The 15,779-nt window shown below is 36.7% G+C and overlaps 1 protein-coding gene across 1 annotated transcript in view; it reads right to left on the reverse strand.

Annotated features, from left to right (window-relative positions):
- LOC103907945 (protein furry homolog) overlaps positions 1-15,779 on the reverse strand; it is a 187,804-nt gene that overhangs the window by 124,883 nt on the left and 47,142 nt on the right. The window contains exons 3-6 of the mRNA XM_019474859.1: positions 11,158-11,211; positions 2,639-2,778; positions 563-653; positions 79-158 (exon numbers count right to left, since the gene is read on the reverse strand). Of these exons, the coding sequence (XP_019330404.1) occupies positions 79-158; positions 563-653; positions 2,639-2,778; positions 11,158-11,211 (365 nt within the window). The remainder of the gene's footprint in view (positions 1-78; positions 159-562; positions 654-2,638; positions 2,779-11,157; positions 11,212-15,779) is intronic.

A 15,779-nucleotide genomic window follows, 5' to 3' on the forward strand; every position in this document is an offset into this window, starting at 1 on the left:
TCCTGCTTAAACCACTACAATTCAAAAATTCAGCAAATAATTTTTTTCATAGAATTTTTGTGTGAAGAAGAGCCTTACCCTTCTTTGTATTTAAAGTGCTTGAAAGCCAAGTTAATAACATCATGTACCAAACTGTCTATTACAGGATGAAGTGGAATCTGAAAACACAAAGTAAAACATAACCGGTACACATATATTACACTTCAAGCTGCATACCTTAGTGCTTGTATTACTCCTGGGTATCTTCCCTACACAAATATGGTATCAGCTGACACAGCATCTAGCTAACAAAACACCTGAAATGAGCCAGCCATTTAAAGTTTATTCAGTATTGAAGAGAAATACTTTAGCTCCAAAGACTTGGCAAAGCAAAGTCTGTATGAGCACAGAATACTACGTATCCTACAGGTGCAAGAAAGACAGCAATAAACAAGCATGCAGGGTGTATCTCATGTTTTTATTACACTCTTAAAGACGGAAATAGAAAGAAGAATCCTAAAATTAGGTTGTATTGGTAATTTCCATCATTTATTAGTTAATTAATAATTTAAGAACTCCATACCTGTTTCAAAACTTCTATTAATACTAAAGAAAAAATAAAATCAATAGCCAGATCTCTTCTCTCCATTAAATAATCCCTCTGCTGTTCATCGCTGCAAAATCAAAACAGGAAACACAATATTTAGGAGATGTGTCGTAATTCATATTAGATGCCTTTCTCATTTACACAAATACAGATAACAGGGGATTGTGTTCTACTTTTTAAACTGAAGTGCAGCATTTCAGAAAGTAATGCACTCATATGCTCTATAACATCTGAGACAAATAGACCAAATCTAACTTGTTACTTTCACCTTCTTTCAAATAGTTAAAAGTCGCTCTCCATTTCCTCCCTCTTTTTTTCCGGTTTAAGATCAAAACAAAACTTTCTCAGGAAAAAAAACAAAACAAAACCATGGAAACTTTCGGATTCTGTATTCTAACAAATGGATTTCATTTCAATTTCCTTGCTGATGGCACCATTTAGACAGTTCTCAATTACACTTTGGAGACAAACGTAATAAATTATTTTGTGCTATCAAATTCATATTTAGACTTGTGATGGATTTTGAAAAATGCTGCACAAGTACCGATGGAGAATTCATAATCAAACTACATTCTCTTTTTAAAACTGTTCAGTGTTATTTTTTTAACTTTGTCATCACTTGTCAAACATTCAAACGCATTCCTTGTGCAGAACAACAGAGGAATAAATGTCTGAGGTGAGTAGCTTGCAATACAAATACAAAAAATATCCATTTGGATCACCTGATCACAGTTTCAAACTGTACTGAAAAGTTAACATGAAATAAACAATACTTTTTAAAAATTAAACATTAAAGGGACAGTTCTGGAGTCTGTTTGAAGCAGTTACCACTGATTTCAGTGAGATCTTTGTTTGCATAAATTCAGCACAATTCTTATAAACATTAGAACTTTAGTGATTTCAATTGTATGTGCCTATAATAAAGCATGCACTTAAGAGTTCTGCTTGATCAGGGATGAAATAAATTATTTGCATTTTGGTTTTCTTGGTTTCACATTAACTGGAGAAAGGACTGGTTATACATTCCTTCTGTAACACTATGAATTGACAGAGTGGCCTTGGTTCACTGCTACGCTGACTTTCAACTAGATTTTGCATGGAGTTCCTGAAGACATCTATTTACGAGCAGGTGGTCCTCTAAAAAGTTGAGAGAAAGAGGCACTTCAAGGCAAGGATTCATCTCACGCAAAAGCAGACATCTAATTCATGAATCATGCTTTCATATTGCCTACTTCCACTGACATAAAGAGTCTGGAAGAGTCTGATTCAGGTCCATGTCTACCTTGATATTCTAAAACTAGCTCCTACCCCTTCATTCCAGCAACTATTGCCTTCAGTAATTACTGGATTATAATGTAATCCTAATGTGAAGAATTGCCTATGCATTTCCAAGCACCAGGTCTGCCAGTGTCGATTCTCCTGCTGCTTCATTAACGTGTGTAAATGTAGTACCAAAGTATTCAGAAAACCAGTAAGTTTGAAGAATATACCTGTACCAAATCGTCAGACCTCAATACAAACAAAGACCAATGTGTTGCCTTATCACTGAGGAACTACTGATATGTCATAAGAGATCAATATATTTGTTTGGGGTCTTTATTTTTGTTCACTTGTTTGTTTTAAGAGCTAAGTCAATGTTGCTAAAGCTCTTTGACTGATTCACAAGTTTTTGGATTGAAGATAGATTTATGTGAAATTTCTACGACTAAGCAGAATGCTGTATAAAAAAAAAAATCCTTCCAAGTGTCACAGAATTATAGCCTGCTCACATGAGTAAAGAATACAGACATAGTTTATACAAACCAATATTTAAATGACATTACAGCTTCCAAAACAGCAGTAAGAAACAGTGTTTGAACTATCAGGAGCATAATTTTAAAGACACAATTACTCCATCCATCTAGAAGCTGAGAGAAGAGTTCCAGGAACAAGCAGAAAAAGATGACAACAATTTGCAAATAACTGTAACCTCACAAAAGCTGATGGGCAAAATGTAATATATTTTACCTTAGAACCTGTCAATAATGTCTGCATGCATATTCAAAATCATACCTTTTGGATTTAGTACTGGTTCTTGGTCTGTACTCATGAGATTCATCTTCTATGCCATTCTGTCTTTTATACCAATCAAACAAAGTGCGCAGGATAGAGGGTAGACAATATTCTGAAAGTGAGCTCATTGAGCTTATTACCTATGGGGAAAACACAACAAATCAACAAATCAACTGGTGTTCAAGTTTCCCCGCCTCCTTAAAAAAAAAACCTAATTCAATGGTTAGGCATGTTCTTTCTTGTTTTCATCTCATTTTCAAGATCCATGGTATAAGCAGTAACTTAATATTCTGGATTTCCTGTTGAAACATAAGCAGAAATACAATAATGGGCTGTATGTTGATAGTGTCTTTCCATTTGTGATACTAAAATGCATTAAAATTGTGTATCACATCCTACAACACACCAGAAAATGAACTAGTTCTTCAAGGGGCTTATTTTTATTTGTTACACAATGTTGATTTGAGTTTGAGCACATTATAAGGAAAGAAAAAGTGATGAACCAGAGGTACTGTCTCATGGGTTGTGTCTGACTGCTGGATGCCTCTCCTGAAGCTCAGAATGTATTGACAAACCCCACAAGCTCTGCAATGATCTTAACCAACTGAACGTGCAGATGCATCCATCTTACTATTAGGCTGACACACCCGATAACTTAGACTTCTCTTTTATATATAGGAAAATATTTAGTTTCCCATGTCTTTGTGTGCACAAGTAAGTAAAACATAGTTTAAAATTATTCCTTAAAAGTTCCTGATTAAACAGCTCTAGTGGCATATTGGAAAAGAAGATTACTGATCATTTAGTATAAACTGTGTCACCAATTACAGAAATGTTACTGAACATGTTACTACTGAACTATGACTTAAACTTCCTATTACAGGAAACCATAAAGCTGCAAAACATGAAAAGATCAAAAGCTAGGGTGAAAAAAAACCCATTATTATACAAGAGGATTATATATGTATTGCAACTGAATGTTCACAGCTACAGCATTTGTGTACATTCTAAGAAAACAGAAAACAACTACTTAAAATAGGAATAAATTACTGATCTGGAGATTTGTCACCACCTCAAGATCACGCAGGGCTTGATCCTGTGAAGTGCTGAGTGGCAGGAGCAAAGTGCTGAAGTATGCACTTCGTGTCAAGTACATTGATTATTGTCATTAACCCTGCCAGGTTTATCCATCTGCTTAAACTTAAACCAGCACGTTTAATGCCTTGTGTAATGTCTTGTGTAAGACCAAGCTTGTGTGAAGTCTGTGACTAAGACAAGCAAAACTGGGAGACTGAGCACCTTACATAAAATTCCCAAATGTTACTAAAGCCTTAAATGACAACTTTTGTGGATGACAGTTAGTTTAGATCAGTAACTCCGATCTCTTTTGCAGCTTTTCAGCCTCAGAATTTAACTAATTGACAGTGATGTTGTGGTCTAAAGTTAATGAGACACTTTGAGGATAAAGTATTATTGTTTTGATTGGATTCAGGAATTATGGCCTAAAATTAAACACAGAACATTAGAAAGCTATAACAACCGCCCCTGAAAAATAAAAGTTTCTATAAAAGTACTATTTTAGGAAAGCTTTCAATCCAGTGTTTCCAATGTGTTTTATTACCTGAAATATGAAACAAGTTGCTGTGGAAGATGGCACGAAGGCACTGCTTGCAGCAGTGACAGGAGGCCTTTCATGAAGAATTACTACAGCAGCCCTGGCTCAATTATACCAAAGCCTTCAAGCGTAAGACTTCAGGTAAATACTTAGAAGGCATGAATCACCTAGTGTCAGTGCAAACTATTCACTACCAACTCTGGGCGCTTAGACATTTCAATCACTTCTCTGTTGTTTTCCAGAAGTTCTTCTGAAGCTGGCATAATGCCGGTTGTTAAATATGAGATGCAGTGAAAAAGGGTTTGCCGGGGAAGGCTAGAATAGACGTAAATATCTTTTAAGAGATCACAATATGTAACTGTAAGTGAAAAGTTATTTCAAACAGGTCTTCCTGCACGTTCACTGACGTGTATCAATGCTGTTCTCTAAATCCCAGCTACACAATTTCACTCACCACAAAAAGTCAAAGTGATTCCTGTTAAATCTCCTCAAGCCATACTTTCTCTGCTGAATTTACAGTGTGTGTCTTTAGTAGGGATAAAAGGTCAATATAGCTTTTTTTTAAATCCTTCTGTCATTGCACTTTTAAGACAGGAAGGAAGGGTGGACTGCGCAAAGACCTGGCTCTCAGGGAACAGGAAAGGAGGGAAGTCTAGCCAGCGCGTTGGTTACTCAGCCCTTTCATTTACTGGAAGTAAGTCCAGGAGTGAGATGAATTCTAGCTCTGTGCTGCTCCTGAAAGGGAGTGCACAGATGTACAAATATGTCCTTGTTGCACAAATGATCATGTTCTTCCATCATAAATGAACTACCTACTGTATAGCTGAAGGATAAGAAAGCTGCACAAGTAGGGAGCTGTTTAAAACTTGTGTTCACAGAGCATTAAATATATTTTACGTAAATGCTTAATATTTATTTTGGACTAATATGTAAGAGTAAATTTAATGAAATTCTGCCCAGATAGTTTGCTACAATTTATATACTTTCATAAAAGTCTTGCTATATTGTCAAAATACAAATATAAGAAAAGTTTCCACTAACAGCAGATAGATGCTGATTATTTTTTTTATGTCACATACGAATTTCTATGTGTTTTAACAGCAAATATATTCAAAAATGCATTCAATTTCTAACAGTATCATTAACTTCTTGGCTCTGCATTTTTTTCATATACCGTATATGTCAGTATGTATGTTAAATGTGCATTTTATTGCCATTTTAATAATGCAGAATTGCAGTACTTCATTTTTGCATAGTGTTGGTTTATTTTTTGTAAATCCATTATTTGCACAGTGTCTGCATATTCTGTCTTCAAATTGTTAATGTGTAGATTCCAAATAATGGACATTAGGAGTGAGATTTTACACTTTCTATCAATGCTACTGAAAGCAGAATTTGATAAAGTGTCTTAGCTATATTTAGGATACCCATAGCCATGCAATTATGTCTTCCCTTCATTCAACGTTTTTTCCACTTCATGTATGTCTATAACAAAGCCCCGTAACTACAAACAATACAGATTCAAGGAAAGTAACAGCTGCAATGAAATCCTTGCTCCTTGAAATCAACAGCAAAACTCTCATGGACCACAGTAAGACCAGGATTTCACATGCAATATATGAAAATAAGGAGATAAAGTTAACAATTCCTATTCCCAATACTCTAGACTGGGGCAGGGGGAAGGTGGAAAGGTGAACTGCACTAAGCTCTAATCAAAGCAGCTACATGCTCTAGTTCCGTTGGACCCTTTGAGACAAAATATTTTTTTTCTGCTAATGATAGATTTCTAGATAAGTCAACTCTAATTGAAAAATCTGTAAAATGAAACATTAGGAGCAAATAGTGCAGTTGTGTTTCTGTAGATCTCCTTTCATTCACATCTCTCTGTTCTAAGCATTTTTTTGGACAGTGCTGTGAAGTTAAATGTCCCTGGGAACTGTTGAAACTAGTAACTATTAAGTTGGACTCACTCATTTATGGCCTTGGTTTTGTGAGTAAAGAAACAGGATTTTTTTATACCATAATTTTGTAGATGGGTAATTTCACCTAGCTTGCTTATACATTAGCAATGTATATAGCTATTTTACTGCCAGGATAACAGTTTACATGAAAACCCATTTATTTCTAGTGTGCAGCAAGTTCAATTCTGAACGTGTTACCTTTAATTTTGCCTTCAGATTTACTTCTTTACACACTGCTTCAACCCAAACCTCTGATCAGGAGCCAACGGTTGGTCTATGACCCCATCACCACCATTTCTTATATTTCCTCTATCATGTGCCCTTCTGCTGGTGAAGAAGGACAATGCGTAAAACGCAGGGAAAGGGAAAACACAAAAGGGGCCAACTACAGTGCTACTGCAATGATGATGATACCATTATTCCCTTACTACATCTAATAAATATAATATTAGATGGGAATAATTATCAGCATGTCATTTACCACGTTTAGCCTGTTATGAAAAAGGGACACAATCATTAGTATGGTGCTTAGTGTGTTATTTATTTATATTTGTATTTTCCACATTTTTTATTATTAGATTTTTATTTTCCTTTTTTTAGCTTAACCTATTTTTTGTTTTCATCTCCTAAAAGTATATAAAACATTAAATGTTTTTGCTTTCCAATCTGTATTCTCCAACCTAGTGCACTTTAAGAAGAGAGTAGTATAATTAAAATGAGCACAAATTTTTGTGCAGTTTATGCTGAAACTCTTGCAACAGGCACCACATATAGACAGTTTCATATGAAAACTAAGTCTTGCTGTTAAGTTTTCACTTCCATGGCCAACACATTACATTAATTTTGTATTTTCATATGGAAAAATGTCTGCAGGTTGGTCCAAGATTACACAGTGCCCTTTTTCTGCCTCCAGTGTTTTCAGTTCCCAGAACATTTATATACAGTGGTAAGAACAGAAGATACTTTAGTAGGGGCTGAGAAAAGACTAATAAAAATGTTTCCTTGGGTGAGGATAAGCCTTTTGATCTTTTCATGTACTGCAACTTTATGGTTTCCTGTAATAGGAAGTTTAAGTCATAGTTCAGTAGTACTATGTTTAATAACATTTCTGTAATTGGGGACACAGAGCATGCTAATGCTGGAGCAATAATGCTCTTTGCCAATAGACAACTAGAGTTGTCTAATCAAGAACTTTTAAAACATGATTTTAAATATACTATAAAGATATTTAAAACCATATGTAAAAACTATATAATTTCCTGTATATGTTTTCTTTACATACATGCACACCTAAAAAGGAAAATACAGTCAGTGTGAGGAATCCAGTTTGTTAGGTTAATGGTGAGACGTTCTGCAAGTCAGGATAAGTAAGATTACTTCATACATTGCTCAAGATACTGTTACGAGTTTGAGGAGGGTGATGCAATTGGCAGCCAGACAGAGCCCATAGGACAATACTGTCTGCCTAACAGGAGGCACTGACGCTACATCCATACGGAGAGAAACAGCTCTGCCTGTGCACAGTCAGGTCCCTAGACGCTGGATGCATCACCACCATCACAACTAGCATTCCTAAAATGGTGTTTGAGAATGGGCAGGAAAAAATGCTGGCTCTCAGAGAGCCAGAGATAAAGCTGTTTAGAGGCAGTAAGCAATGCTTTCAGAATTGTTTTAAATGGTTCGGGGGTTTCAATGTTAAACTTGATGCTGATTACTCTGGGTATCTAAAGTTCCATTCTGCTCATTGTAAGTTACTACAAAGGGGGGTTTTTGACTGGTTTTTTCCACCTCTGAAGCCTCCTTGCGAAAGGCAAATTTTAAATCAGGTCATGCCTTACTTTTGCTGCTTTTTAATTTACAGTTAGAAGATGCAGCTCAGATATTTTAAAGTGACTAGTGACCTGGTCAGTTCAGCATCACCTATCAATTTCACTCAAATTGAACAGAGATAATTTTGATAAAGTCAAAAAAAGAAAATTAGGTTCCTTTGACAGTGTGTCCTTTTTGATGCCTTAAAATTATTAGACACCCCTTGAAAATGTTTGTTCATGGGGATTCTCCCTCTTTTCCTCCTTCATTTCTGTAGTAAAAATGTCAGGAATGTCATGTGTGGCCTTTCCTGTTTTTGCTAGATAACTTTATGTGTTCCAGGAATAAATACCAAAGCTTTCCACACCTTATCTGGAAGGGAGAAGCAAGGGATTATCAACCTGGTCTTCCTTCATCCCATAGACTCTTTAAATATTTGAGTTAACTTAAAAAATAAAACTTAAATGGTTTGACTTAAAAGCACGTGCTCTCTTACTTGGATTTCAGTATCATGTGGAATCATGATCTTCAGAGTTTTCCAGGTAGACCACACCTTCATTTTTAATATCAGCAAAATTATCCATATTTTCGTGACAACTTTATAATACTGACATGTTATCATTTGCAAAACAGCTTTATAACACTGAGATGTACTGGCCTAATCTACTGAGTGAAGCATGCCAAGTAAAGAAAGACTTCTTCCTCTATCTTCCTGTCTCTACTCTAGCTGAGTTCTATCAAATCTCTACTGTGTATTACAAATTTTTGAATGAAAATCTATCTACAATTTAGCCAAACTAAAATGATTTCTGTAAGTATGAACCATGTTCTTGAAAACAGGCTCATCAGCCAGGTACATTTCAGGTTCCATCTCCCAATCACAGGCGTACATCAATCCCAGGAGCACTACAACATCTCAAAATGATTGTGCTGTTCAAGCAGAAAACAATGTGAAACCTGAAAAGGGAAACATTCCCAACAACTCAGGCTGAGGCAGAGAGGTAGTCTGAAAATTTCAATCTGAATAGTTTGTTTGGAAAATTTCAAGGAACTGAAAACAAGGTTTTCTGACAGGACGCCTAAGGCAATCTCAGCTCTATACTTTTCTACCAATTCTACACATAGATAGGACTCTAGATATGCAGTTAGAAATATATACAAGTGTTGTGTATATCAAAATTTGCCTTTGTTTTTTGTCTGCATCTGTCTTTCCCCCCTCCAACATTCAGAGTAAATTGCTACAGTAGGAAATACACGGTTGTTTCACTCTAGGAAGCATTCGCTGTTCTCATTAATTGATCTTGACTTAATTGTTCAATTTTCTGATACTTACAAATAACTAGGAGAAGCATAAGTCTTCTAATTCTTCCTTGTAAAGAGCCACAATTTGCTTAACCATGAATATTTAATCAAATCATGGCCACCCATTATGTGTTTGTTTAATATACTGCAGAACAGTATCACAAGGTTTGTATATGGGTGGCTTAATTTGTTTTTCTTTCCCATTTATGTGTGACACTCTTCCCACAGGAAGGAAAATATATATATATAAAATTAAGGTCAGAATACCACAAAAAATGTCATTAGGCAGCTAGGGAGCACTCACAAAGCAGCCTCCTTTAGCCTACAGTGGCTGGCTCCCTTGTGGGCTCTCTCTGTGGTCAGCGAGGCAGACAGGGAGCTCCCCAGTGCAACTCAGAAGTCCTACCATTCGCCTCCTGCTCTGAACAGCCCTCTGAGCAGGCTACCTCTCCCCAAAAAGCAGCTACAGAATAACCTAGAGAGCATCACTTTGTCAAGCTAATATTATGAAGCGAGCCTTTGTGAACACCAGTGGGGTCTCACAAGGTATCTTTGCTTCTGGTGCAATGTATCTAATGTCCCAGAAAACACAATAAATGTGTTAAATTCCTCTGAGGTTCTGAAGTCCTATCCATACCTATCTCCTCTCCCAGAGTTAAGTTAATCAATATGGTACCTGCAGCTTATGGCATTAGCCACAGTTGCTTTCAGAGTTGTTACTGTTGCTGCTGCTTCTGCTATGTCTTTCTGTCCTGTATTTCTGACACTGCTGGCAGCACAATGGTGCGGGCAGCCGTGGAGTTAGCAGCAATGGCGACAGCAACGACAGCTGAGGCAGGAATGGCAGAGCAGCAAATAACTTTGTTATTTATGATACACCTTGCATTTATCCCTCCTCTTTGTTGTGAGTGAGTTTTGTGAGTTTTGTCATCCTTTATGCAACTTAAACTCTTTAGCACCTATCTTTCTTTATTTCAAAACAGGTTACTTATGCAGGAATTTTTTCTAGATACTTTTTTTTTTTAAGAAACAGACTGCTGACAAAAATTAATTCCCTTATACCATCATTAAAAAATGTGTATATTGCTGTTGGTTTTATTTTTATACTTGTCCTATGTCACTTACATAATCAATTTACAAATCTAATGCCAGATATAAATTTCATATTATTAATTAAAATTTTATTGTTTTATTAAATGAAATCTAATTAATGATATAAATTCTATTTTAGTTTTTAATTCTTTTTCTCTGCCAACCGTTTTTCTCTAATTATTATTTACCTTGTCATATATCGGCATTTATCCTGACAACTGAATTTATGCTTAATTTTAAATACAACAGGTTGGCTCAGCCTATGTCAAGTGCAGCATACATTTACGTCATACTGGGTCACAGCTACAGAGACAAAACTGCAATGAGACTGACAGCAATAACAATGATTCTAAAGGCCCTCATATTAACCATAAGAGAAACCCCATAAAAGAAAGATTGGGGGCCATGTGCCTGTTTCAAAAACCAGATATTCTGGAAAGATACAAAGTTTGCTTCGAAACCTCCATCAGGGGAAACAGCCAGGAAATAATACATGCGCCTAATACATTGTAAAAAGCACGAAGTTCTATGGCAAAAAAATACTGAGCTTGAAAACAGTGGAAAAATCCTCCTAATTTAAAAACAAGAATGGTTAGGCAAAGCACTCATCATTCTACTAAAGTACATTGAGAGATACTGCTTTTGCAGTATTCAACGATAGTATAAGGCCACTAGACTGCCCTCCAAGTATTTGTCTTACAGCCTGAGGAATGGAAATAACATAATTTCAAGTGTCTTACTTGATCAAACTGGGGGTCTTCTCCTCGTTGCAGAGATTTGGTCAGTGGTTTCTCCTAAAAGAAAATATATTAAATATGTATTACTTCAGAGCAATACTATGATATATTCTATCAACTCTACTATTATTTTTCTGTTAGATTTTTGCTCACATAATTTGTCTCCTGACCAGTTTCATGCTGGAGATGCTGTTTGTTTCATATGCAAAGGAGACCTCTGCATATGACCTCATACTGACAGAGTGTCTTTATGTCTTTAGTGTTTTTCCAAGAAAGAAAAGGATTAACCATTTATTACACCTGAGTTACTTGGTGCTCACACTGATGATAAATTCTTTCAAAATCCTAAAAAGCACCTGGTGTTTCTTCTAATACATAAGCAAGGAGCTCTATTTAGCTACATGATATACCTTTGTGTTATAATACTACCAGGCAATACAAACATGACCATAGATACAGTGCATCATCCAGTGCATACTGAAGGAAAGGTGATTTTAGAAGAATCAAATACCATAGAGTTCATTTTTAAGGAAGATAATTGTGGAAAAAATAGCTGTATTACACACACACAAAAACAAGGCGTTTTTGGAACAAAAGCAAATTTTCAGGACACGTTCTCAGAGTACCTAGGAAGGCCAAGGAGAACTGCCCAACTCAGAAAGAATCCCCATGTGTGAACATCCATTCACCTTTATGGCTTTTTTGCCAAGCAGGCGCAATTACTGAGGCATGTAGAAGTACATAGTCCCATATTCTAGATATACGCAACAGTATACAAGACATGAATCTCCTAAACCACAATGAAAATAAACAATACATGAAGGCAGATGACAGGCTGAAAAACACGTCACCGTCACAATTCTGCACTGAATTGTACTACTGTGCTGGTGTCTGAAATGTGCCACCGTCTTATTCTTCTGTAAATCATGCCTCCTTCTTCTTCTACAGCTGCAAGATCGGGGCTCTCCCACCAGCTCAGTATGAGATTTTCTGTTCAGCTTTCAGCAAACTGTTACACTCATCAGCATCTGTTAATGTATCAGGCAAAATACCATCACTGCCGGGGGATGTGAGATGCAAAACAAAGAAATCTGTAAAGCTGCTGAGATAATGGAATGGAAAGACTTGAAGTGGTCCAAAGATTTCTCTTATTTAATGTTTCTCTCTGGAGAAAATGTTGTCCAGTATAATCTGCTGACTGATTTTGAAATTAATTATGCTGATCCACTTGTAAGGCCAGCTGGCAAGGAGCTGGCTGCAGAGTGACAGCAGTATCCCCTGACTACCTACCAAATAGAAAAATCAACAAAATGTTTTCTACTGAGTCACTGATTTATCCAGGACAGTCATCAATACTTTTCATTGTTATCTCTAATGTCTACAGTGACTCCTCCAGGTTACATTAAGGGCACAGCAACTATTAATTAGAACTTTATGACAGATTATTGGTAATGAACAGAGTAAAATCTTGTAGCCCAGAAGCAGACACATGACACCACCCCACCTGCAGTCTTCATCCTCCTCAATGTGCGGTGGTCTATTGCCGCACACTGAAAGGGACAGCAGATAATCTTTCAAAAGTAGTGTCCAATTTATTTAAAAGATTCTTAAGTTTTCATGGGTGCTAGACTGAAAATTAGTGCAGGTTAGGAAAAAAACCACCCCAACACAATCTTTTCTTTTATTAAATTTCTGATTCTGTTACAGAAGGCTTGTGTTACCACAGAGACATTTCTTAAAGTCTGTTTCAATAAAAAGGGCTTTAGCATCCAGAAAATTTGTGTTCCAGTGCCCAACACTCCAATGCTTGGCTTTCAGAGTAGTACCTAAAATCCTGCAGAAATGCATTCAGTGTTTCAGGCAGAAATGAGGTGTGGGATTCCTCATTATGTGCTTATCTGTAAGGTGGACACAGCTAAATGAGACAAGAAGTGCCCTGGGAACCCAGGTCTGGAACTGCAATCCTGAAAAAGTCCTAATCACCTGTTGCCTACCTATGGAAGCACGCACACCTCACAAATACTTCAGTTTCTGACGATGATGTTCCCCAGGGACTCTGTTTCTAAGTTAGTGAAGATCCCTCCATTTTGACAGGGCCATACAACTCATCTCTTGCACTCTCACAGGCAACTAGACCAGGGCTTCCCAAACCGTGGTACATTCACCTAAAGAAACCGTTCACAGGCCATGCAACAGGCTTGGCTGCAGCAGAAGGCAGCCCTGGGATGGAGATCAGCCAAGGACACCTAGCAAAAGCCAGGAAGGATTCTGCTGCCTTAACTTCTCAATGTCTCCAGTTTAGGGCTTTAACTGAGACCTTTTTCTCCCCTTCATCCCATCCTGCACCTACTGCTGTTCTTGCTGCTTCCCTTCGCCTCGCGCTCTTGCCAGGCAGCAGCTGCTGCTGCAGCTGTCTCTGCCTCTTCTGCATCCCCCTGTTTGTGTTGCTGCTGTTGCTGCTTTTTCCTTGACTTTTCCAAAATAACGGCGCTGCCACTGACTCTGCCTGCAGCGACTGCAGTGATGGCTCAGCCCGGCTGGACCCAAGCTGCGCCCGTGAAGCCAAGTGTCTCTGCACATACTCCCTGTTCCGGGAGCAGGGTGACCACGTCAGAGCAACTCATTGTACCCCTGCAGTGAATGGCAATAACCTCAGAAAATTATATTTGGGGCTTGGAGATTTGAGAAAACTCAAAGTAGAAGTTACTACTATTTACTTTATTACTAATGATGAGTATGAATAGGTAATGAACTGAATAAAGATGAAGGGCCAGATACAAATATGTTTTTTGGTGTCTAAGTGCTCCTTAAATAGAAAAGGATGATTGCTTGCATGATGAGTGTAACAAGTGACCATGTCAGGAAGACACTGCTGAGTAAATTCAAAGACAGCTCAACTACATGCAGGTGCTTCAACTGTCCTTTGAAAACCACATTTTCTCTTTATGCAATAGATAATTTCTTTTCATCTACTGTAAACAACTTGCCTATTCTATATAACTTAGTTCTAATATCCTCAGAAATCTTACCATTTCATTTTATGCGGTATTTTCAACATTGTTGCTATGGCAGCTACTATATAAAATATATTTATACTCATGGTAGACATTTTCATTATATACCAAAGGTTCAGGACTGGCAAAGACAAGGTTAAAACGTATAATAAAGTGAAATTGCCTCTGAGTAATAGATTCCATAGCAGTCTATTTACCCTGGAGATACACTTATTTAGAAGTTTTTAAAAAAATATTAAAAATGTTTTCCAGCCTCAAGGCACTATTTTATTTTTATTTATTTTCTTGCCCACCCAATTCAGAACTGGCAAAGAGGCTCTTTTATATTATGAGTTGACTCTGTTTGAGTCTCTGTAGCTATAATACATTCTACAGAAATGTCTTCCAAATCTTGGATGAATAGGTAGGCTGAATTTGGAGCCAAAGCCTACAACCACAAAATATGAATAAAGAAAGTTTTGATTAATCTGAAAGAGCCCATAGCTTTCTGGGCTACAAAAAACATCAGAAAATTTCAGAAGCATGGACTCTCAATAATAACATTTCCATTTTTAATCACTAAGCTAAACATCCTTATTTCTTGTTTGAATTGCTGCCTTCAATTGTATACTCTGTATTTATTCACGCTGGAAACTCCCATGATATGAATACATGTTAGAGATAAGCAGTAAAGATTAGCAAAGACAATTTTGTATTTCATATTTGAAACTACTGTTTTTCAATAAAACTATCTAAACTTTTTGCATCGCCAATGCGTACAAAATGCTCACCTAAAAATTAATTTCCTTCCTCTGCCTCAGTGCTGTTGTGAAAACATTAATAGAATATAATAAAATAGAGAATGTTGAATATGCAATGTCAAATGTATATTTTATCACATTTGCATGCACTAACTAAATGTAATATTTACAATTTATCTAAAAAATAACGTATCAGTCAAACCCCCTATACACATAGACACACTAAAACATTTCTCCAAAGACTGTCAGCTACTTTTAATGGTTAGTATATTAATGCTTTTTCAGGGCTGCTACACAAATATAATTGGGTAAATTTACACAGGAATAGCTTTTCTCGACCACCTGTCACAGAACTGAGTGTTCAGGGAAACATGAAAACAAAAGGATGTTGTAGTGCCTATTAAGCTTCACTATGTCACCATGTTATAATGATATATAATGCCCCTTAAAGTTATTTCGAACCTCAGCAACCATTAGGCACGTTATTCCTATTGAACTACTGAGCTACTGAACTGGGTACTGTATTACTGACTGAGATAAAACCCCTCTTTTTATAAGAGCATGGAGGATGCAAGGATATTTTGATACAAAATGTAACTTTTGCACTGCATGCTAAGAAGCAGCCATACATACTCTACTGAGTAGTCTGCTGGGATGGAAGAGTCACCAAAAGGAAATAGCAGAAGAATGGACCTTTTCACATAAAATGGAGTAGGCATAGACCACATTCAACTACTACAGCTAAAATATATATAAAATGCATGTAAGCACGTTCTTAAGAACCAAAAAATCCCCCAGTGTAATTCTTTCCTGCTTACGATGAATCATCACCTAAGCCCCAAAAGAAATAGAACATTTTTGTATTATATTC

This window comes from Aptenodytes forsteri, unplaced genomic scaffold (genome assembly GCF_000699145.1).
Source record: "Aptenodytes forsteri isolate BGI_AS27 unplaced genomic scaffold, ASM69914v1 Scaffold155, whole genome shotgun sequence".
NCBI classification, from domain to species: Eukaryota; Metazoa; Chordata; class Aves; order Sphenisciformes; family Spheniscidae; genus Aptenodytes; species Aptenodytes forsteri.